At 33.9% G+C, this 26,102-nt stretch overlaps 2 protein-coding genes across 2 annotated transcripts in view; one reads left to right on the top strand and one right to left on the bottom strand.

Moving 5' to 3' along the window:
- Gbeta13F (guanine nucleotide-binding protein subunit beta-1) overlaps positions 1 to 13,897 on the top strand; it is a 40,835-nt gene extending 26,938 nt beyond the window's left edge. Inside the window, exons 3-7 of the mRNA XM_011065282.2 lie at positions 4,803 to 4,948; positions 8,670 to 8,963; positions 9,499 to 9,700; positions 9,819 to 10,035; positions 10,232 to 13,897. Of these exons, the coding sequence (XP_011063584.2) occupies positions 4,803 to 4,948; positions 8,670 to 8,963; positions 9,499 to 9,700; positions 9,819 to 10,035; positions 10,232 to 10,338 (966 nt within the window). The 3' untranslated portion in view covers positions 10,339 to 13,897. The remainder of the gene's footprint in view (positions 1 to 4,802; positions 4,949 to 8,669; positions 8,964 to 9,498; positions 9,701 to 9,818; positions 10,036 to 10,231) is intronic.
- Positions 13,898 to 19,084: 5,187 nt separating this feature from the next.
- On the bottom strand, positions 19,085 to 26,047 carry LOC105151524 (uncharacterized). Its single transcript, XM_011065284.2, has 8 exons — positions 25,881 to 26,047; positions 25,716 to 25,801; positions 25,413 to 25,588; positions 25,027 to 25,254; positions 24,691 to 24,943; positions 20,915 to 22,774; positions 20,130 to 20,488; positions 19,085 to 19,560 (listed from the first exon to the last, which is right to left on the bottom strand). The coding sequence occupies exons 1-8, from the start codon at positions 26,030 to 26,032 to the stop codon at positions 19,321 to 19,323; spliced, it is 3,354 nt and encodes a 1,117-aa protein (XP_011063586.2). The 5' UTR covers positions 26,033 to 26,047; the 3' UTR covers positions 19,085 to 19,320.
- Positions 26,048 to 26,102: the final 55 nt, after the last annotated feature.

The raw sequence follows: 26,102 nt of genomic DNA, 5'->3' as shown, positions 1-26,102 counted from the left end.
AATATTAGAATTTTAGATACAGAACAATTATTATTCAAAAGAAGAATTTTTGAAATGATGTACATAAAAAGCCAAATAAGTAGTATTAATAAGCAAAGTGACACTGAAGGTTTGCCTGATGTTTATCTGCCTTTTCTAAAGAAAAATCTCTCTCACACTTAAAAATAATTCTAGAACGATCTAACTTTTGACATACATATAAATAGTGGTAACATATGACGATATGGACAAATAATAATACAATTTCACGACGAATTTTCATCTGCGTGAGGAAAGTGCTTAAGATTCATCATTTTGTCTGTAAAACAGGTAATGATTTATTAATCCTCATAAAATTGACTAGAAGATATTAATGATAGTTTAATTTTTAAATTAGAATCTGGAAATTCTTGTTTTACATAACTTGCAATATGATAATTGGCGCTGCAACCATGTTATATGATGTACCTTCACAAGAAAGAACATGTTTATTCATATTTATATTTTTGACAGCTGAATTTAATGTCAGATTTATGTAAATTTTGCGTTTTACTGATATTTATTATTTTACTGAAGATGGTCAGATTGTGGCTGAAACGTCTAAAGATTTTTTATGAATGTAATGATTTATTAAATCTCACAAACAATATCTAGTGCTGTAGTTTTAGGCTCCTCTTTTTGAATGTAAAAGTATTAAAATATATAGGATGCACGAAATATCACCATATTATTTAATTATCCAATTTTCAGGTTTTACTAATCAATTCTATATTAGTTCTATACGAATTTTGTTAAAAATAAATTATTCATAAATCAAATAATATGACATTTCCATTTTATATGTTGTGCGCGCACGTGTGTATAACTTTTATTTCACGCGATTGCGATTTGCGTAAAATATTTTTAATTCAAGTTGCAAAAAAAGTATTACGAATAATTTGTCAACTACTTTATTGCTATTTTTATAATTGAATTTTTTGAAATAAAAATTTATTAAATTATTTGCAATTATGACAATGATCTATTAGCAAATAATAATACGCTAAGTACGTTAATCTTTTATTATCAAATAAAATAAAGGTTAAGAGAGTATAATGTAATTGGATCCTGTCCAATTGATCGAATCGACCCATTTGTCTCTTACATCAGATTTTGCAATTGTATGTAACTCTCTTCCGACTTTCTTTGCTCTGAATGTTAAAGCGAGTAAAGTAGTTGGCCCAGAAATCGTCAGGGTACCAGTAATCGCCAAGTTCACGTATTAAAGACGTATTTTAGTGCTTTCTGTCGATCATGAGGCTTGCTGATATTTTTATCGGTTCCAAGGAAATATTTACAATGTTGTGTTACATTATGAAACTCGTAAATATATGAATTCACTATTGATTAAATCGAATATGTGCAGCAACCGACTCTATGCGTGATTTCGATCAAATGCTTCAGTGTGAGGTTAAGAGACACTGTTTGACATCTCGTGTGATTTTGGAGTATTGGCAACTTGCGTGAGGTAAATTGAGCTTCGAGTTCTAAATCGAGATCGCAGTTTTATGTACGTCATCACAAATTATTATTTTAGACAAATTTAGTAGTTTTTTTTTTTTTACGTGACAAGCACTGGTTTATCAAAGCACATAGTCGCTCAAGTAATCGCCATATTAGATCCCAGTAATCGAAAAAAATTCTTGTAAATCGAATAATAATGTATCCAAAGTTCAAATAAAAAAATTAGATCCGTAATTGTTGTTATCTAGACATTCTATTGATCAGTAATCATCATAGGCATAGTTGAGTTAATAAATAGATACGCAAGCAAATAAAGAATGTCGATCACTGGATCATTTCTGTGATCGACAACTGGTACGTCTTGTAGAATGAAGATCGACACTACTTGAATAAAGCCTAATTTTACAATTCTTTTCTGTTGAAATAGCTATTGATATTTATTGAAAATTTATAATCATGATAGTTCTGAAAAAAAAAATATAAAAAATTATAAAAATATATATATGTTATATATATTATATATTTTATAAATAATTATAAAATATATATATATATATATTTATATATATAAATTTATGTATCTGAATCATTCCATCGTTCATATATGCGATAGTTAAACACGTATGGCGATTTGTAGGACATATTCATGACGATTATTAAAAACAACGCTTAGCATAGTGCAATTTTGGATGCAAATTCAAGCCACAGCAAAAAATAAATTAGTTTTGGAAAAAAAAGAATGCAATTAACAGGTAAATCGTTATGGCGGCATGGCGATAACCCGTACATTTGCGTCTTCTATTATAATTTTTACGAAGGATTTTCTCAACAACAACAGTAGGTATAAGAATTTTAGAATGATATTTTTATTCATCACAAAAAATTGATTTAAAATAACCTAAAATAACAATCATTTACTTTTCAATCTGAAAAATATAAATTTGCAAAGTCAAACCTTTTGGTTAACGTGACGATTACTGGGCCAACTACCTTATTGTAAATTTTAACGATAGAGAGATATTCTTCTATGGCGAATGACTTTCCACATAGTTGTGAAAATATGGAGCCGAGTAGCGGTGGTGGTAGTGTGGTGGTAGTAGGGCGCGGCATAACCGTCGCTTCTCTGATCAATACACCACCATCCCTCTCTCCCTCACTCCATATCTTGTTTCTTCTCTGGATGTATTCGTCTCTCTTTCTTTCGTGCTTCCCTTTTCTGCTACCCTCTTCTTTCATACATGCATAAAATGTACGCGCTCGTACGGTATGCGCGGAAATATGCGATGAAAGGAAATAACTCTATCGACTTTGTTTATTAATTATTTATGACGCGTGTGATTTTTTTTAAATTACACTTTATTCAGCAAAATTCCTAATATACGTAATGGATACGTGCACCATGAATGCTAAAATATTTTCTTATGTTCAACGATTTTTTTATATTTACCCGAAATGATTTTATCAAAAAGATATCCTCGATTGGATATACATACAGGATTGCCACAGAAACCGGGAAAAGTCAGGGAAATTGCAATTGGTCATGGAAACCGGGACAAGTCAGGGGAAAATGTAAAAAAGTCTGGAATTTCGAAATTTGCTCACAATTCCCTGAAACTGCCTATTTCAAATAATTGTTATAATTTTTTAAATTATATATGACATTTACAGTCAAATACGTTCAAAATTTGTGCATTTTAAATGAATTTTAATAAAATAATTAAAATTTTATTTAATTCGGTATTTTTATTTGTTCCCTCTTTTTCGTCATAACTGCATTCTTTTTTTTCAAAACTAATTTATTTTTTGCTGTGGCTTGAATTTGCAAAATTGTACTATGCTAAGCGTTGTTTTTAATAATATAAACTAGCTTTTTTACAATCCGTAAGTCTAAATGTTAAAATTTACATATTTTATATTACTCATGGAAAATTTTCTATTTTTATCTGGAAAACCTAGAAAAGAAAGAGAATTTTAAAATTTATTTTCTGTGGCAACTCTGTTAACGTAATAAGTTACGATGAAAATTTATTATAAAACGAATTATGAAACTGTGAAATATAGTGCGGTCTTATTTTAGAAATCAATGATCTTGTACATACTCGTACATCTTTAGTATATCTTTAGTCTACTAAAGGCAAAGAGTTATATATCCAATATACTCCAGTATTAAGTCGCTTTAAGTACTACTGTCTACTATATTATAATCCGATTTTAAAGGTCAGCTGAAAGAAATAGTATTGCGACATAATATCGGATTAAAAATACACGAGCACTATTTACCGGATTTTTCCCTCGTCCCGTAACTTCCTTTTTCTAATTCTTTGAAATTTGTGGAAATTTTCAGCATTCTATTTAATTTAGTGACATGTTCGATCATGATCGTCGTTTGACCTTTCATGCTTAATTCGTGTATACACAGGAATGACACTAAACGAAGTTTTCACATGGAAATGAAATTTATTAAATTTTCATGTGATGTGTATATTCGCTACAGGCGCATTCCAATTAAGATGCTGTTTCAACGTGAAATTTGGAAGCTTTAAATTGTACGATGCTTACAAATAAAATTTTCTAGTCATTGTTTATTACGTGGCTAATACGCTGAAAAAAAAAGATTGATTGCTGCAACAATTTAGATAGTAAAATATGGCATAGCATTTTTATATGGCTACAGCAACTAGTTTTTAGTTGTAATAGCAAATTTTTAATTGCGTTAGCCTATTCGCAATGTCAGTACATGATTTCGATATGTTAACGCAACTAAAAATTTGCTGCTACAACCAAAAACTGCAGCCATATAAAAATGTTATGCCATATTTTATTATCTAAATTGTTACAGCAACTAATCTTTTTTTCTAATGTAACGAATAATTGCATACGATGTCTTTCTTATCACATTATTGTAAATCGCGTATATTAGAGATTAAATGTGGGAAATAGATCCTAATGCAAATTTACATACAAGTATAAGTCAAACTGAACCGACGAGAAGAAATCAATTAAGAGAAATAATTCTATTCAATCAAAGTCGATTTTAGTGCTTTAATATTTCAGTGTTTATGTACACTTCCAATTGTGCAAATCGCGCGCCGAAATCTTTTTCAGTCTCGAAACACAATCATGAACAGAACTAGAGTAATAGTACCACATATTAAATTGACAAGCAATTTAATAATATTGATGTTAATAAGCGTCTATAAGAAATTAACAATATAAGCATTTTAAAAACTGTTAATAGTTTATTGCGAAAAATATTGCCTCAATCAAGATTCGAATCCGCATCTTTTATTTACAAATTTACCTGTAATTTCATGCCGCAGGATGCCAGGAAAGCAGCATGCGACACGACCTTGGCCCAGGCCACATCAGGCATGGAATCTATCGGTCGCATACAAATGCGAACGAGACGTACGCTTCGCGGTCACTTAGCTAAAATTTATGCGATGCACTGGGGAAGTGACTCGAGGTATGATGTTAAATGCAAACACGTTAATTCGATAGCGATTGGCATGTGAAATTGTTTATCACTTTAATCACCTGGAGCTGATGATGGTTCTATTGAATCCACTCAGTTGTATTCTTCAATCATCTGCAAATTCGAATTATTGAAGTGTTATTAAAATAAACTTTTAATATTTACATATACATTTCTTTTATTCGAGTTATGTTATTTTAGTTTTTTGAAATTAATTAATACCTTTTAATCAATATTAAATTACAACGAATCTCATAAACTCAACATAATAACTATGTTAGATTTTGATCTTCGTCTCTAGAAAGTTAACGTGAATAAAATTTTAGTAGCAATAGTAGTGATTTTTTGAAAAGAAGGATTTAAGAAAGTAGAAAAGTATATATTTTATATATGTATACATATATATATATATATATACACACATACATACATACATACATACATATATATATGTATACATATATATATATATATACACACATACATACATACATACATACATATATATATGTATACATATATATATATATATATACACACATACATACATACATACATACATACATACATACATACATACATACATACATACATACATACATACATACATACATACATACATACATACATACATACATACATACATACATACATACATACATACATACATACATACATACATACATACATACAAACATACATACGTACATACGGTGTCTGATAATTGGTCTGACGGAGTTCAATAATTTTGTACTCAAATACTATCAACTTCACAGAAAAACTGCAAGAGATGAAATTGTTTATTTTCTTCTCATAGAACTGTACGAATTTTTTCAGAATTTTTTATTAACTTTCTAGCACTACATTTTTATCAAATGAGAAAATACGGTATTAAAAAATTCTCAGAACTTTATTAGAAAAAAATAAGTAATGTCTCTTGAGGTTTTTTTGGAAAGTTATGATAGTAAGTTATGATAAGTATTTGGGTAAAATCTTGTTAAACATTGCGACAATTGCAAAATGATATAGGACTTTTCGAGGCACCTGCATTACACACACACACACACACACACACACACTATATATATATATATATATATATATATATATATATATATAATATATACAACAAATTTAACCATGTAAAAAGTGAGTGATTACAATATACATATGTGTGTGATTGGTTTTTCGTACAAAAATAACACTATACTGTAAACACTATACTGTATACAAAAATGGAGTTACACATTTAAACATGTAATATAGTAGCATTTTTACATGAAAAACTAATCATACATATACGTATATTGTATAATCACTTGTTACACCCTTAGATTTATAATGTTATACAAATAGTAGATACAAATAGAAGATTATGGCTTAGACAAAAGATTCAAACATGTTGAATATTCGATTTATTCGAATTGTTTGAAGTTTAAAGAAATGAGCATCTAATTCGAATATTTTGGACAGTTCGAACAGTTCGAGCTTAAACAGTGATCAGTATGAAATGTCAATTCGTTATGTCTGAAATTTGGACGGTTCGAAGTAAACAAATGTACGCACAGTAAACAAATGTAGTATGCTTTGGAAACAAAAAAAAACAATTTTTTTACGAGACTTCAATATATAAACATTACAAAAATGTCAAAGAAAAAGTCATGTGTAGGAATATTTTATTAAATATAATAATATTTTGAAGCGCAATGTGACATTTATAAGGAAACGTTCAAAATGCATTCACCTACAACTACATTGAATAGACACCTCGAAACAGTCCACAATATAATTGTAAATGCGTTTAAATACATATTGTAATTGTAAATACGTATTGTAATTGTAAATACGTACTGTAATTATAAATACGTATTGTAATTGTAATTACGTATTGTAATTGTAATTACGTATTGTAATTGTAAATACGTTTTCGTTTAAATAGCAAGTCTTAATTCTAAATCTAATATGAATTTATTTGTCGTTTAAGTTTTAATACATGAAAGTACATGAATGTACATGTCAGTACAGTTCAGAAGATGAAACATGTGTAATAATGTCACAATATATTAGGAGTACAAATTAGTTCGGTCTGTTTTCCAAAAGATGGCTCCGGTTGTTGTGAATGGTTCATAGTGACAGCTGATTTTGGCGTTTTCAGAGAGGTTAGACATCTGCTAATAATATTCAGTTTATATTGCTTTGAGTTTTATACAAAAACCTTGATTTTTACTGTGTTTGAAATGTTGAATTTTGTGTTAACCAAGCAGCATTTGCGGAAAGTTCTAATTTTCTGCTTTAATTGAAAGAAAAGTGCAGCTGAAGCCCAATTCGAATGCTTGTCGAAGTTTATGGTGACACTGCTCCAACTGATAAATTATGTAGGGAATGGTTTCGACGTTTCAAGGATGGAGATTTCAGCGTTGAAGACAAGCCTCGCTCTGGACAGCTAAAAAAATTCGAAGACAAAGAATTAGAGGCATTACTTGAAGAAGATCAGAGTCAAACGCAAGAGGAGCTTGCAGAATCATTGGGAGTAATTCAACAAGCCGTTTCTGCACGATTGAGAGCCATGGGAATAATTGAAAAACAAGGAAATTGGGTGCCTTATGAACTGAAACCGAGAGAAGGCGATTTTTCACTTGTGAACAGCTGATTCAAAAACAACAAAGAAAAGGTTTTTTGCATCGGATTGTGACTGGAGATGAGAAGTGGATATTCTATGGCAACCCCAAGAAGAAAAAATACTACGCTAAGCCCGGTCAATCGTTGCCATCGACCTCAACATCAACACCAAAGCCGAACATTCATGGTTCGAAGATCATGCTCTGTGTCTGGTGGAACCAAAAAGGTGTTGTTTACTATGAGCTGCTGAAACCTGGCGATTCCATTACGGGCGATCGGTATCGGCTACAATTGATTCGTTTGAGCCGTGCATTGCGAGAAAAACGGCCGGAATATACGAGCAAAGACATGATAAAGTTATTTTTCTTCATGACAACGCTCGGCCTCATGTCGTAAAAGTCGTAAAAAAATATTTGGAAACGCTCAAATGAGATGTTTTACCGCACCCGCCGTATTCTCCGGACATTGCTCCTTCTGATTACTGGTTATTCCGAAGGATTTGGCAAGTCACTGATTCACTTCTTTCGCAGAAATCGAAAATTGGCTCCAAAATTGGATCGCCTCCAAAGACGAGTCATTTTTTCGAGATGGAATTCGAAAATTGTCTGAGAGATAGGAAAAAGTAGTAGCCGATGGACAATACTTTAATTAATCTGTTCATTCATTTGTTTTGAAATTTTGAACACAAAAAAACGGACCGAACTAATTTGTACTCCCAATATATAATTGAATGTAATTGAATGTGCATATTAAATTTACATAAAATTCCAATATATTTATTGATATCATCCTACAAATACTCATCTTGGACATATTCAGGATGATCCTGAGGATGATTTGCGATATCTGAGTTTGAAATGTAGTAATTTTGAATTTTCAGCTCTGAAATGGATTCAAATAGTTCAAACATACATTCAGTCCGAAATATTTAATGTTCGAACTTGAGATTCGAACCGTCCGAACTGTCAAATCGTCTGATATTTCTGAGCACTAAAATAGATCATTATTTCATATTTTACGATACTTCAAAATTATTAAAATAAAGGAAGTTTGTTAAGTTTTCATCAACGTATATTTTGTTTCTCGTGTATAGGAATCTAGTCTCTGCATCGCAAGATGGCAAACTGATCGTTTGGGATAGTTATACTACCAATAAAGTTCACGCGATTCCATTACGGTCATCATGGGTAATGACTTGTGCGTACGCGCCTTCGGGTAGTTACGTAGCATGCGGCGGGCTGGACAATATCTGTTCCATCTATAGTCTTAAAACTAGGGAAGGGAATGTTCGGGTGAGCAGAGAACTTCCAGGTCATACTGGATATTTGTCCTGCTGTCGATTTTACGATGACAACCAAATCGTCACCAGTTCCGGTGATATGTCTTGGTAAGTATCACTTACGAGATTTATGATGGATGATCAAAAATTGTTATGATAGTAAAATCTTATGTTTTATTTATATTTTATATTTTATTTTCTAAATTTTTGCAAGATAAAATTGTGTATTTCTTTTTTCTTTGTCTCTTATATTTTTTAATTTAGAAGAAAATAAAAAATTGAAATATCATGAATACAATCGTATTTTTTAATACGTTTTATCAAATACAAACATTACGAACTATTGCATTTAGTAAAAACATAATAAACATAATAAAAATATATTAGGTGTTGGAATTAATTCGTAGCGTTTTTTAATGAAAGAATGTTATTTATTTCACATGAGCATTAAAAAATACATTAATGAAAGTACTTCCCATCACTTGTAAAACGCTACGAATTAATTCCAACACCTAATACATAATAGAAAACGATAAAAAAATTTTTTTTCTCTGTCTATTCCCAAATCCTTTCCGTCGTTGATTCCGATGAAGACTTTGGAAAATTATAACGCGAACTAGAATACTGAATTGTTCTGATTCAGTGCTTTATGGGACATCGAAACTGGCCAGCAATGTACGTCGTTTATCGGGCATACTGGCGATGTGATGTCTCTGTCGTTGGCGCCGGATACACGCACCTTCGTGTCCGGTGCGTGCGATGCCAGCGCAAAGTTATGGGACATTCGTGAAGGCTCCTGTAAGCAGACCTTCCCAGGTCATGAAAGTGACATAAACGCCGTCACGGTGAGAGATTATGTTAAGAAAAAAAAAAGTATTACCTTTTCATAACGGTAATGCTAATGCGTTTTCGAGAAAGATTTCATTAAGGATTAACTTGATGATTTGGATATATTATTCACAGTTCTTCCCGAATGGATATGCTTTCGCGACGGGCTCAGACGACGCGACCTGCAGACTTTTCGACATTAGGGCGGATCAGGAGCTCGCGATGTATAGTCACGACAATATCATTTGCGGTATCACCAGCGTAGCTTTCAGCAGGAGCGGTAGATTATTGCTGGCGGGCTACGATGATTTCAACTGCAACGTTTGGGATTCTATGAAAACAGAGCGAGCTGGTAGGTTGATACCTTGAATACCTACGGCCGTTTTAATATCGTAGAGAGAAGAGAGAAGAGAGATTTTATTCGAGGCCCTTCTCTCGATCATTTTCTTTCGAGTTTATTATTTTATCAATTTTAATTATTGTAGTAAAAGATAAAAATTATTCTTACTATTGTATTAAAGAATATTTCCCATAATTGTGTTTTCTAGGAATTCTCGCTGGGCATGACAATCGTGTGTCTTGTCTCGGCGTGACGGAAGACGGCATGGCGGTGGCGACGGGCTCCTGGGATTCGTTCCTACGCATTTGGAACTAACTTGGGGCTGTCCCAAGGACGTTCCTTCAAAGAACCAACTACAGTCAACCAATTTACAGCATAAGAATCAAGTACCACCATCTGACCACCGAGCAAGTCGGCATGCCAGCAGCCACGACACTGGCAAACAATTCGCCAGGTTCACCGGAGTTGATGCTGATCAGAAACTTTGGATACCGGATTAGTAACAGTAGCAGCAGCAACGGCAGTAGTAGCAGCAACAATAACAATTATGAGCGTATGAAGACCCATGATAATAGCGACAACAGCAACGACGGTGATTTCAAGAACGTTTTGGGTTATGGTGGTAAAAAAGATTCCCACGGCAAGCGCATCGTAGTTGACTTGACCTGGCGACGCAGTAAAGTCGGCGACAAGGACCACGAATATCAACGCTTCTAAGAATTCTCGAGTTATATCAAATACGAAGATACATTGCAGAAAAAGAGCGCGCGGCGAAGGATGAGAAGGCGTAAGAATGGAGAATAAGCGCCAACAAGGTCGACAGTTAAGAACTCTGCGGCATTGGGCGCAGACTTTCTTTTTATCTTTCCCTTTTTCAAGGACTTTCTTCGCGAACCTTCGAGATGCACGTGCTAGTTCACAACTTGATAGTTCTTTTCCCACGGGGGCACTCCCAATCGAGGATTCCGAAGTTCGAAGGACGGACGACAATCTCGCGCCGACGATCGTCGAGAGATTTTCATCTCGAACCAAGGTTCAAGCGTTCACTGCCGAGGAAACGCTGTTAATGTTTGCTCCGGCGATTAGCTACGAATTATTTTTCCCATGCGCAAAATGAGATTTTATTGAGCATGACATGTAATCGTAATAATGCGTCGCGATTCAGAGATGAGAGACAAGCACAGTCAAGCTCATAATCCCAATAATGATGCATTCGAGTTTATACAGCGCACATTGAACATATATGTGTATCGATGGAGATTTACGACACGAATTGCGTACACTTGCACGCGAAAACGGCGGAACGGTGCGGATCGTCCAGCAGCCTCGAGACACATCCAAGTCACACATAACTCGTCACGCGAGCTTTGCCCTCGTTCATGAGCACCGTCAAACGGGAGGGAGAGAGAGAGAGAGAGAGAGAGAGAGGGAGAAAGAGAGAGAGAGAGAGAGAGAGAGAGAGAGAGAGATAGAGAGAGAGAGAGGATCATTTTTCTTATCATGATAAAATACGCCAACTTTGCACCACTACAATTATTACTATTATTACTATTATCAGCACCACAATCCTCTCGATTGATTAAATGTATCGTTATTTATTTTGTATAGATTTCTGCCATAGGCCGTTCTGCGTCTACGTTTTTTGCGAGTATGAAAGCGATTCAACACTTTGTACAAGAGATTGAGAGAGAAAGAGAGAGCTGTGAGAGCGTGAGAATGAGAGCCAAAGGCGCGCGGCCAATTGTCGATCAAAAAAAAAAAAAAGAAAAAAAATCGAGACGCGCGGATAAACAAGACGAATGTTGAATACAGAACTATAGAACATAGTTGCTCCTTTGATAAGTATTCGATTCATCTGGACGTTGACGTTTATGGAAGATTACGAAAAGAGCGATGTACTAAAGTTCGAGGGAGAGAGCGTAGATAGTTTCATCTGTTTTTGCATCGTGACTGCGTTAAGATTGCACGAAAATGGCAACGGGAATGCCAGCGTGAAGTGTCGAGTACGTTTAATGTAATGTGTAATCGTTTAGTTCATAGTGTCTATACCTTAACTTTCTCTCTCCGCCCTGTCCAATTATCTCTAATTACGGCAACGGCGAGAAAGAGAAGAATTAATCCCTAACTATCGTCTCGGCGGTATCTCTTCCCCACTGTCGATTAAACGCCAATCAATCCTCATGCACGAGGCAAGCACGTGCTCTCGATCGGAAGAGTCGTGCTAAAAGTACCTTTGAAATAGGACCCAAAGAATCCCAGGTTAATAGAAAAGGCCGCGAAATTTTCTTTCCCTTATCATTATTACCTTTCTAATACTTTGTTCTTATTTACATTTTGTTTATCACGGCCTTTTTTTGTAAACATGTAAGTACGTAATTGTATTTTTTCGATAGCTTTTTTTTATAACTTTCATCTCTCCTATCTAGATCCCTCTTTTTTTTCCACGCTGTTATCTTTTTTTCGTTCCTTTTTTTTCACTCCTGCCTGTTCTGTCCTTTTTTGTCAAAAATAAATGTTGAAACTGTGTATGCATTTAAAATTAAAATAATAATATTAATGATAATGATTATACTATTAATATTAACGGTGATCGTAATTTATAATTATTAATATTTAATATATAAGTACATAAGATCGATGGTTTTTCTTAATATTGCAGGATTACATGGTCCAATCGCCTTCCGGCAACCACGTTCCGGCAGCGTCTTTTTTATTTTCTTTTTTTAAGAATTTTGTACATTCACCCTATACACACATATATATGTAGTTAATTGCGTGATGCGCTTTACTTTTCATTTATGATATATAAATGAATATTTTAATTCGATAGGAATTCCATGAACCTTTGTTTTAATTACGAATAAAATATATAATTTGTATATATGAAAAGTTGTTGTGTATCACGATAAAAATTATGATGGGATGCGTCGGTTGTCAAAATCGAGAGAATTGAGAGAAAAATGCGTGGATTCCGGAAAGCGACTATCGAAACATTTTTTCCTAGTGGAACCAAAAAAAAAATGTAATTTGTCTGGCTACAAAGCAAGCAAGCACCAGTCTCCGACGATTTTGGAGAGATATTGCAAACCTCGAACATATTCGAATTTCGCAAAATCGGTTCTTTTTTTACACGTATATATAAATAACTAATCTTGCTTACGTAATGCTTTATACTTGTTAGATATCAAACGGGAAAGATCTTTCTCTGTCTCAAAAGAGAAGATCCTTGTTCCTTCGATTCTTTGTATTATTAAGAATTCTTCCAAAGTTCGATGTAAAATATCAGGCGTTACGTTAAAAATGCGAGAAACGTGGATGATGCGTCCCCTTTTCGGTACTTCCAACATAACTTTGAAATGAAAGAAGTAATGATTTTAGAGCAGAGAATTACGAAGGAATAGAAAACTTTAGTGAGCAGACTAATGGAAACAGATCTGTGCTTTTTGCATTTCGCAATTCCATGGCTTTCTCAAGAGATGATTTTCTCCTTTTGTACTTTGAAGCCTGGAACGATATGATTTCTTATTTTTGGTACAAATATGAAAAAAAATCCTGTCGGCGAATAACGCAAAATTGACAAGTTATTAAGCCTCTAGTCATATTAATGGCATTCGCGTGAAAAATAAAGGACCAGCAAGTAAAACTGTAAGCGGAAATAATTTTTTTAACATCTTGCTGTTCGCGCGAATACAATTGCGGAACTATTTATTTTTCTTTTTTGAAAATGTGACGTACGGTAGAGAATAATTGCGACGCAGGAGGAAAAGTAACGGCGTAAAAAAACAGCTCTGATAAAATCAGCCTTTTGTTTTTCTCTCTTTTTCGTGCTTTTAATGATATAAAGAGAATAAAAATATTTGGAAAAAGAATCAAACGTGGCGTTTCCGTTATTTTTTTACCGCTTCTTCGCTTTCTGTTTCCTCCCTCCGTAAGTGATATATTCGCGTGTTTTTCATGGTTTTATCACCCCGACATTTTCTTTATGTATTTTATTTATTTTCTTTCGTCACGTATTCGTTAATGTCGTTAAGCACCCTGCTAAGATCGAGAGATCTACAAGTTTATGACGCGTTGGGTCCTATTTCAATTATTAGAATAATCTTCACTAATGTATACGCGTTCATGTGCAATAGTTAAAAAAAGAGGGAAAGGAGGAAAGAAAGGGAAGAAACGTGAAAAATGTGCCGATGACACTTTCGTGACTTGTTTTACGATGGACGACGAGAAGCTGTCGGGAATACTGCCTCTTTCAAGTTATGCAAAAAAAAAAGAATAAATTACGAGATATAATGCGTGTATTATACATAAAACATACATTAAATGACGCGAAAGCCACTGTTAAAGTTTAAAAAAGAAAATGCGCAAGAGGACGTGGCCGTGTAAAACAACTAAGACGTGGAGTGAAAAGTGCATCGATGAAGATCGAGTGAACATTATTTGGAAGGGAAATGTACATTCACTCAGCAATTTAAAATTGAAAAGCAAGACACGTCTTTATCGTTAAATGATAGATAGTTACAAAGATTTCATCACTTTTTTATATATAAAAATATATATACGTATATATATATATATATATATATAAAAATATATATAAGTAATGATAATTAATCACTATTGACGGTTAGCCTAGGTCATTCGCCTATAGTCACTTCGCCGCAGAGACATTTCCACGAAGCGTGTGAATATTCGATTTTCTTCGTTGATAAATAAATCTCTTGTTTTTTATGATATTGGTCGCATTCCGATATACACTATACCTATATTGAAAATCTAATATATGTAACGTGTACTATAGATTTTTAGTACTGGCAGTGTATATCGCAACACAGTTATCAGACCGTTATTGTTATCAGACAGCACGCACGTCCAAAATCGGCATGTAAAACTTGTGAAAAATGTCATTAAGGCATGTCTTATTCCTGACTTTGGACATTTCTTACAGAAATCCAATTTAATACTAAAAATTGCTTATTTCAAATATTAAAAGCATTGAACAACAGTTTAAGATTTTAATATTCAAAATAAGTAATTAAATATCTGTAAGGAATGCGTGCTGAGCATAGCACGTGGATGTCCCTGTCGCAGAATTCATCATCATTCGCATAATAGGAAGAATTGTTTCGGAAGGGATCGGTTGAGAGAATACGTGGAAAGACGAATTTCGTCGAGTTATAGCGATATCATTATATTTGAATCAGGGATGAATTTCAAAATTTTTTCTTTATCCTACTATATATCGAGTCATTTGATTACATATTTCTTCTGTTGTAATGAATTGTGTTACTTTTCGATATTACATCTTTATTTAAACTTTTTGTCGTAACGTAACATCCAAATATTCTGCAGTAGAGAAGCCTATTCGAGAAATAGTTCTGCAGAAATAAAAAAAATTCTTTCAAGCACAAGCATTATCTGCCCACTTGATTGGTCATTGGATAGATCATTCAGATAGCAAATAAAATAAAAATATATCTTTTTACACACACACACACACACACACACGCACGCACACACACACACACAGTTGCAGTTTTATGCTGTAACAAGCTATGTTGGTTTTGGATATCGCGTCTATTAACTTAAACTTTCGCCAGAAAATTTGTCATAATAATATGATCCGATGACATTCCGCAATATTCAATAATGAAGTTTACGCGAGAGAAACCGCCTAGATATGATTCTTTCGAGCATATAGTCATCTATCCGCGTTCATGTATATTCATTCGTCATCAGATAAATCACTAATTGCGTAGAAAACTGAGCGATATAGTCTGTCTATTCGATAAACATGATTAAAAGGATACAGATTTGCGTATATAATTAGGAATCGTTAGGGATCATCTCGGAGCGTGATTGTATCTGTTTCTCCCGTCAGGGCTTTTAAAATGACGCGAAATAAAAATCGCGCCGGACGGGTTCATCAGGGTGTTTGTTTTAATGTTTCATTTTGCAAAACTGCGTGATTTGCATGTGCGTGAACGATTACGTAAGAACCGCTCGAGTCCTCTCTCTTGCGCGTTTTTCTCTGTGCAATTTAAGATCATGGGTGCAACGGTATAAATGCGTTTTCATAATATTCTACATTTCATTTCTACAGTTAAGTGGAATCCGCGAGAAAATTTCTTTCCTACTTTGTCGCGAATAAATATTGAGTAAAGATTCAGTTATTATACATATTTGCGTTTTGTTATAAAGATTACAAAGATTGTTAATGACTGCGTTCTGCAGAAAAAGCAGTTTTGTTGTAAGATTCTTTAATATGATTGACTTATTTCGACCCACTAAGATACCAATCATATATAAAAGAATGTTACAACTGTTACAAAGCTTTTCTGAAAAGCAGAAGCTGCTATTGCGTTTGATTAATATGCCCAGAGAAATCATCATCGCAAGCCCAGAAATCATCATGTCAAGAAGACGACGAAGCGCACGAGGGCCACGTTTGCATAGTGTTCGATAATACCCTTCAATGTCGTATCCTAAGTCGTTATAGTTATCGGCGAATTTTTTTAAATGCAGTTACATACGTAAATATATATCTAAGAGGATGTGCAAACGGAAATGCGAATCCTTTTAAGTGAATTGCGAATTTGAGACACGACCTTTTTGTTACTTCATGTATTAATACGGTAGCGTGAACTCGATTCCTTCACAGCGTTTCTCATTAACATACGTGCGATTTTACTAACAATTCGAAATTCTGAAATAAGAGAACGGCATTTTTTTAATGAATTTCATCACTGAGGCCCATTTCTATCAATGTAGATTAACTTTAATCTTACAATTAGTTTAATTTACTCTTTAACTTTTTTTTTAATTCTTAGAACTAGAAGAAGACGAAAAGTGAATTAAATGTTATGACTGAGATTAATGTTAATCTACAGGTAGAAATGAACGCGAGACGTTATGATTTTGTAAATTTTTCTTTAGACATGCCTTAAATCGTCTAACGATTTTTACGTGATTTTATTGTAAATCTAATGTTATGAAAGTCTGGTACATTCGATCTGCAATCATGAAGGAGAAAAGCGGGGAATTGATGAACTTGTATATTTTTGTGTGTTTTAACTTTTCCACGCTTCTTAACTCATAACTAAATATCGTAACGATATAATCCCATTTAAGATAAAACAGAGATATATTTTAACAAGATAGATAATATCATTCGTCAATGAGAGAGATATTCGGACATATCTTTGAACTAACTAAAAATTTCGTTCGTGTGTCTTTTTGATGTAAAATTACTATTACTTTATTTGCTATTCTTTTTATCTCCAATTTTTCGCGACGCGACGTTACAATCACAACCTTACTTATATAAAATAATTATTAAAGTACAAAGTTTGCCAGAATTTATCAGCGAAAAACGTTTATAAATCGCGCTCTTTTACGAGATAAAAATACATCGCTTTTAATTAAGTTACGACGAAGCTTCGTCCGAACCGGGAACAAGTATGAAAAAAGTATGATGGAAGAAACGACGAGAGAGGATTTATTTTTATTGTATCAGAGTAAAAGACTGACGCGGTTTTTCGGTGTCAAAATAATTAAACGATCTCTTGTAATAAAAATCAAGTTGCAAAATAAAAAAAAGAGTGGAAATGCGATAGATGAAGTGTGACAGAGGTTTCGTTGCTTTTACTTCGTGATTGCAAATTAGGGTAACCGGCATTAAGTCTGCTACAGTGTCGAGGACAATTGCTTCTTTCATATTCTCTCTTGAGAAACAAAGCGGATAATGAGAAGCGTCTTTTCCTCACAAAGGCATCGTTCAATTTTGATAGGTATCGACGAAACTGAACGTATTTGACGATGAAGTTGACGACAACCCTACAACAAGGGACAAAAGAAAGAACAAAGAAAGAACGGCGGACTTCCTAATTTTTGGAAAGAGAAACTTAGCATGTAAGATACTCTCTGTAACGTAAACCATAAGTCGTAAGGTGTAAGGACTGCAACGCATCAAATAACCATTAACCTCGATGGATAACAACCATAAATATGATCGCGATAACGATACGATATAGTACGAGGAGATAAATCCAAAGAGGCGTGCAAGTGTCGATGAAGCGCTGATCAATGGATGGCGACAAGAATCATCACGCAGAATCACATTCGCACAAAAGAAATAATCTAACCGTGGATCGTCATTTCCCGTGGATCGGATTCCCTCATTCTCGAAGCGTTGATCCGCTCTTGGTCGTCACTTGGCACGTTCTGGAGAATAACTTACAATTATAGGGAGCAAGCGAGGATGCGAGCGAGAAAGAAAAGAAGCGCACGAGAACACAAGTAACTACATAATAATAAGGATGAATGCGAGGAGAAGAGAAGAAAGGTGCAGAAAAAAAGAGAAAGAAAAACAGAAACGAAATACCAAATTTGATTTTCGCGTGCCTGTTTCGCGGAGGAGAGCGAGGTGTGATATACATATACGTGCATATTTATAAACCTATAAACGATCCTAGCAGGTATGTAATCCTTACGTTTGTTCGAGAGGAAGGGATATAGATCCTCTGCATAAATAATACGAAATGGAGTGCGCGAAGAGTGAGGGAAGTGATAAAGATGAAAGAAGTCGGATGACAGGAAGGGAGACAGTTTCGTTACACGCGGTATCACTCTATATAAATATATTATAATATCAAGAGCTTCTTGCCAAGTGTCAAGGTGATAGCTTCTGCAGGAGTGAGTGATCTGAGATCCATCTAGGATCCGTCTGGAAGCCAATATGGCTGATGGAGAGAGGCTGATGGTGACGGTAAAGATATAATATATTTAAACGTGACAGAGATTACCATTTCTTTTGCGTGCGACCGATTATCATTGCACATAATTACGGATTAATTATTATTACTATTATTAATTACGATTCATCGACACGTCACCGCCATCGTCATTCTTATTATTATTATTATTATTATTATTATTATTATTATTATATAATTGATGTGAGTGTGGACACAAAAATAAAGTGTACGTAGTAGAAGGTCGACCTGTTTCACCACCTGTCGTTTCTTTCGATAAAGTTTCCAAGTTTCCGCATTTAAAATGAGTCTTATGAAAGTAACACATTTATTTCAAATAGAAGAGCAAGAAAAATATTGAATATTCTCTAAACTTAAACTAACGAACGTTACATCGCCTATAACAAAGTCTTCAATCGCATGAAAACTTGCTTCCTCGAAAGCAAAGTCCATTCCTAGTCTTACAGTTTTTTCTCGATTAATGTGCGTTATGTACATTAACTGCGATTGTTTATCCAAAAATAATGTAGTAAAACAATGATCCATTTTAATTCTCCTGTGCAACTTGCATTTCTATACTCTTTTTCATATTTGTCGTGACGGGTTTGCGTTCTTCTTCTTTTGGTAATACACACTCTTCCTTGTATTCTGTATTTTCTATTGTACACGATGTTGTAAACGTTTCGACTTTTATTCCTTCTTTTACATTAACTGCGCTTTCTTCATTAATATGCTTTTCAGAATCATCAGATGTCTCAGTTTCCTCTTCGGATTTCCTGAGGACAGCCTGAAGGTAATGTATAAATTAATAATATCATTTTAATCAATTGTAACCAAAACTTTTTATGAACCAAAGCACAAAAATAATTTGTGTGTGTGTGTGTGTGTGTGTGTGTGTGTGTGTAATAATTTGTATATTACATAACGCTTTGATTTTATATACATATAAGGTTCAGCAAACAGATAGATTAAAATTTAAAGATTCTGGATAATAAAGGATGAAAATAAGGAATCACAAAATTGTGAGTTCAGCTCCGTTTTATAATTACAAATATTTAAACAGTCGTATGTATTAGACACTTCTACATGTGTGAATATTTAAACATTCAGAATTATCAAAACGAGAGTAACAAAATTTCGATGGACGCTTCGTTCTTTTATTATACTTATGTCTAAAAATTATGTGCTTTAGATTAGCTTTTTACACGAATATTCAAACGACTATATAAAAAACGAAGCTGAATTCACAATTTTATTAGTCTTCAACTATCTTTCTTATCTAGAATCCTTTCTTAAATTTCATCTTTTCCTGTTGCCGAATACCTTGTATATTATAATATTATATATTATACTAACATCTTTCTGTTTGCAATAGGAAGTAGTTTGCGAGCCATGCGATAATTTAATTTCTTTTCGTTCTGATGAGATTTGTTCAGAATTTTTAGACGTCGTAGGACATTCAGAAACTATTTGGATTAGTGATTTAATTGATTTTTTTATCGAACATTCAGTATTCTGTAATTTATTATCAGATATTTCTTCTGATTCATTATTGTCCATTGTGAAATCTGGCTTAATCAGCAATTTCTTGCTGTTGTCTAATTTATGCAGATGATCGCAAAATTCTTCATAAAGTGATACATTGGCATTTACTGCTGGTGACTGCGACTCAGAGTTTTGGGATTGTCGAAAAAGATTGGCGAATGATTGGATATCTAGAACAAATAAATGTAATTCTAAATAATTTTTAATTTTTATATTCTTCTTTTTACACGAAAAAAACGGTTCTGCTAAAAATTTAGGTAGATATAGATATGGAAATAATTTTTTTGGACCATTAAGATAATTATATAGAAAATTCAGGCACGATAAATAATCATAAACAATCTCGCTCCCTCTTTGATATCTCCGTTTTATCAGAAAATTTTTCTAATTCGTCACGGATTTTCTCATTTTCATAAATCGCGTCGTTATGATTTTTATGCTGCAAAAAGTTTTGATATTTTATCAATCAGCACGGGCTACACAATTATTGTGATAGTCCAATAAAATTATTTTCAAATTTGTAAATATGTTTAGCTCAATTTTTTAATATTTCAGCAAAACTATTCTTTTCATGTATATTAATATACCGATCTTACCAGAACGATGAACTGACGCAGCGAATTGCGAATTGATCGTTTGTTCCGTCATCAATTCTTGTCTTTCAGAATACGTATTTGTCACGTCATTAGATTTATTGTCATACTTATCGTGGCAATTATTTTGTTCTCCAAAATCGCCCGCGGGCTTACTAAGATTCATTTTTGAAGGGTAATCAGATGGCAAGTATTCTCTAAGATTCCTCCGATTGTATTTATAGCATTGCGATTTCCCGTTTGCATTTTCCGCGTCTTTTATTAGATGCGTTATACATTTGTCGATCAACGGCGATACTTTCCTCGCAAATTTCTTCGTTTCTTGTATCATGTGCTGTCTGCATCTCTCAGAGATTTGACTACGAGATTTGCGTTCCTCCAGTTTCTTTCCGGGATTCGTTTCCTTGATGAGAAAAGATTTCTTATTGCTCACCTCGACATCCTCCGCTTCGCGAGTTCTTTTGCCCGTCAGTCTTGAAGAGTGACTCGCTCTTTCTAGAGATAAACGATCTATCGTTCGAACGAGCGATTCCATTTGAGAATTAGATTGTTCTGTTTCAGTTGAAAATTCTCGCTCGCTTTTTGATATCTCCGTTTTATCAGAAGATTTTTCTAATTCGTCATTGATTTTCTCATTTTCATAAATCGCGTCGTTATGATTTTTATTTGAAATTACTTCCTTCCAATTATTGTCCATTGAAAGATCGATATTTTCATTTTGAATTGAATCAATAATTTTGTCAAAATTATTTTCCTTGTTAGTCAATTTTAAAACTTTTGGTAATTCATAACTGCTTTCCAAAATTTGCGAGTCTTCTTGAACGGACAATGCCGTCTTAAAGGAATCGTCGTCAGATTCATCGATGTTTTTCTTCCTTTCCGGAGATTCGAATGAAAGATCGTTAATTTTGTCTTCCAAAATCTCAATTTTTACAGAATTATTCTTCTCTGCACTATTTTCATGTTCCGAATACTGTTCATTAGAACTAACAAGATCCTTCGTATTGATGAGAGTACAGATATTTTTCTTCTCTGTATCAATGGCTAATTTTTCGTTATCCAGTTTCTCCTCTAGAGCCATTAATTTAGTTGAAATTTTCGGTTTGTGTACGCACTCCCGAATGTCCCGATTTCTCAATTCAGCAAAGAGACTGTGGAACACTCCGTGCGATTCTTCTTGCTGCATACTTACAGGTTGCTCGCTTTCATAATTTTCCGTGTTTTTCACGGAATATGTTTCCATTGAATCCGGAAGGACACTTGACGGGCAAGTCTTTAGCATCATCAAATCGTAGTCATCCTGAAAATAACTTGTAGCATCGGTCAGCTGCTTTTTATCTTCCGACGAATCGGAGCGATCGGATTTTTCAGCTCTTTTGGTATCTTCTGCCTCCACTTTGTTTTTCTTTGCTTCGTCCTCTCGCTTCTTTAAGATCTCCTTGACCTTCAGTTTTCTTTCCTTGGTACTCCACCATCGTAGTTTATCTTCCTCGCTCACGGAAACCTTGGTTCCAGTTTCTTGGGTCTTCCTATCATCAACAAAATCAGTTTGTAAATTTTGGTCCACCATCTTTTTCTCGCCCCAGAATCCCTCCACTTCGCCATTCTTGAACACTATCTTGTTTTCGTCAATAAACCTATCCATACTGTCGCAGAATTCTCTCATTTCTTCTCGGATGCTGCTAAGTTTAGAACCGAACGGAGAGTCTTTGTTTTTTCTTTGATAGCTCTTGATACTTTTACTCAATATATCTTCCTCGTTGGTGATTGCATTAGCAGGTTTATGGTATTCTTCTAACATCTGTTTTAGATCCGATGTGTCACACGATACTGAACAGGCAAACGTTCTCTCGCTTTTACAATCTGTAAAAAACAATTTTAATTACCAAGATGAGAATAATTATAGATGATGTAGAAATTTATTCGAGATAAAAATAAACGAAATAAAATAATAAATTAAGATAAAAATAATTATAGATAATGTATGACATTTTTCTACGATTAGGATAAAGTTGCCGAAATCGCACCAGCTCCTAAATCGCACTATCTCGCTTAAAAATTCAATTATTGCGTTTATATACTTTCTTACGGGTTATTTAAGAAGTACATGTGATATTGCAACGCTATTATATTGACATAAAGAGTCGCAATAGGAGGGTTGTTACATAAATAAAAAAATCGTGGCGTTGCTATATTTCAACATATTTTATAACAGAATTATAGAAAATATAAGTTAAATAACCTGATCATTTGTCGTGATTAGAATATTATTAAATTTAAATTAATAGGATTAAAGTTTGCTTTACATATTTTTATAAGTTAAATAAATAAAATTTTAAAATTCTTTAGTTAAATCGTATCATAATGTGATTTCCTAAACCACAATCTAAGCTTTTAAATCGCACATTACTTAATATTTTTTCATTTCTTACATTTTTATTCCATTTGTTATTATGTAAAAATGTAAACGAAGTGTTTATTTTGTTTCACACAGAAACTCCTTAAATTACTTCTTGAAATTATCATGTGTTTTTTCAGAAATTATGAAAAATATATTTTTAAGTTTTTTACGCATAATGAAATACAATTTTTTCCTTTTCTTATAATTTTTTAGTTTCGTTGTCTAAAAATCGCATAATACTGAAAAAAATCTTCATTTTAAACATTATAATAATGCAAAAAATCATGAAAAAATTACATAAGAAAGGGAAAAGAGTGCAATTTATTGTGCTGTAAAAAACTTAAGAATATTCCTCGTTTCTGAGTTATGAACCTTTAAGTGCAAAAAGTGATGCAATTTCGGCAATCTTATCCTACAAGCGCATAATTTCTTGTTAAACTGTATCTCTACAGGCGTCAAAATATTAATTCTTTAACATGTCGTTCTCTTATTTCAAAAGTGACACAACTCAAAGATTAATTTTTTTAGAAAAGAGGAAAAACTATTTTTTAATTTAACAGAAAATTATTAATTAATCAAATAATATCGATAAAAAGAATATATTCTTAGAAATGTGATTGAATGTTATTTCTGTTATTTTAATTTCTCTCAAAATCCTTAAAAAACCACCACTTTTCGAATTGATAATTTTGATGACCTACAAAATATAACAAATTTGGAGAATAATTAAAAGTGACATAATTCGAAATATCGCAATATTTTTATTTTAAATTTTAATTGCTAAATTTTAATTGCTAAAGGCAAATATAAGTTGTGTTGTGATGTTTCGAGTTACATCACATTTAATGAAAGAGAATCATATTCCGGATTTATTATAATTTTGTAGAACCAAAATCGACACAATACAAAGAGTGTCATCAATCATCGAAACTCTTGTCTTAATTCTAAATTAATATTGCCTATAAAAGACACTATTTTTTATTTACAAAAACAACACAACTTATAACTCTTGTGGAAGATCTTATGAATGCTTTAAAAAAACTTTTTATACGTAAGTCCTATTTGACGGACATTGTGAAGTTTGATAATTGCTAGAGTATATATAATCTTCACCTAACTCATTCATTGTAATAATTTGATAATTAAGTTTTTTAAGTTATCATCGTGTACAAAAGATATTTTTTAAGTTGTATTATTTTTGTAATAAAAAGAAATCTTCTACAGAGAATTTTTAGAGTTTAGATTTAGTTTCGAAGGTCAAAGTTTGAAGAAAATATCGTTTTGCTTTAAATTTAATCATTTTAGCTCATTAAATATAAATTTGATGATATTTTGAGTTGTGTTGTAAGGAACCGAGAGAGAGATATAATCTGCTCACCGTTAGCTTTATTATTGTTACTGATTGATTCTTGTAAATCTGCTGTCTTTTCTTTTTCTAATTGCAGTTCCAATACTTCTTTCTTAGGAGAGACAGTCTTCCTGTTGACGATACCATCACCGAGTGAATCGTATATACTTTCATAGTTATTCAAAATTTGATCTGCGTGTTTTCTTTCTGCATCACCAGCGATGTCATGTTTAGATTCCGATATTTCTTCGATCAGCGTTCGCGATCGGATCTCTTCTCGGACCTAACCATGAGGAATAGATGAACAATTCTTTATACATCCCTTGTTAAATTCCCATTTGTTACAAGAAGAGAAGGATTGCATACCTTGGCTTTCCAGGGCAGCAGAAGCTCCTCGTTGTTTTCATCGGAAACTTTTTTCTCTTGCTCCGCCATTGGCCTCCTTCCGTCACTTTCCTTGCCTCCTTTTTGCCGTGAGCGTTCGTTTTCTTCGTTTGCGAGCTGTTCGTCTTCCGACGATGACGACGACAACGGAGAGTCATAAGAACCGAGGAAGGATCGCTCCTCAGATTTTTTCTTCTTCTCCAGGTCGAGCTTTAGCGCGTTGATCGTGGCCGGTATCATGGATGGCAGGAGATCGGGAGGTGTACGGGTTTTACGTGGTGAATGATCAAATAGCCGACGGGACCGATGGTGGTGATATTATTCAAAGCACGAATTCTGTACCAGACCTTGACGAAACTAGTTCTTACCAGTCCGCTGCTCCTTGTCGCGGTGCGCGCGCTTGATTTCGTCGTGATTTCTTCGTCCTCTTCCTCCTCCTCCTCCTCGTCCTCCTCCTCTTCCTTCTTCTCCTTCTTCTTCTTATCTGTCGCCTCCTTTTCGGACGTCCCGACCGGTTTGCACAGCTTCCTTTTGTTTATCAGGGCTTTCGAGGGCGGACGCAACGTTCGACAGGTAAACAAAAACCGAGACCAGAGGAACCGAACAGGTGAGAGGAATCAAAGGGGTGGCCATTTCGAGGCTCGCTTCGAGTAACGAATCTTTTAACTCACCCATAACACTGTCGTTGATTTTCTTCTGCTCCGCTTGGAACCACCGATTCCTCTCGGCCACCTCCTCGTCGATACCGCCACGCATCCTGTGTGTCGATTCAGAGATATTTTAAGACTAACGAGATATTACTTTCTCACATGTCGTGTTCTTGCTGATAAATTTACCAGGCCTCGGCGCAGGCACGATCGCGTGGGAACACCGGTCGATCGTCTAGATATTGAAGATTCTTGCATTTAAGGATCATCGTCTTGCGATACATCTTTATCTGTTTTAGCACTGGGTTGCCACTCAACGTTACAACGCGCAGCGACTTCATGTCTCCCAAAATCTAAACAGTTCAACTTTTGCTCGCACTTGCGGCAAATCAGATATCTCGACGAGATTAT

Source organism: Acromyrmex echinatior, chromosome 13 (assembly GCF_024713525.1).
Source record: "Acromyrmex echinatior isolate Ae372 chromosome 13, ASM2471352v2, whole genome shotgun sequence".
Classification (NCBI taxonomy): Eukaryota; Metazoa; Arthropoda; class Insecta; order Hymenoptera; family Formicidae; genus Acromyrmex; species Acromyrmex echinatior.
This window is presented reverse-complemented; position numbering and strand designations above follow the sequence as displayed.

Excerpts from the sequence above, each read along its gene's own strand:
- LOC105151524 (XM_011065284.2), bottom strand. The coding sequence starts at position 26,032 with ATGAAGTCGCTGCGCGTTGTAACGTTGAGTGGCAACCCAGTGCTAAAA. Across the intron at positions 24,944-25,026 it reads TGCTGCCCTGGAAAGCCAAG|GTCCGAGAAGAGATCCGATC; the intron begins GTATGCAATCCT and ends CCTCATGGTTAG. Across the intron at positions 19,561-20,129 it reads CCTATTGCAAACAGAAAGAT|GCTGTCCTCAGGAAATCCGA; the intron begins GTTAGTATAATA and ends CATTACCTTCAG.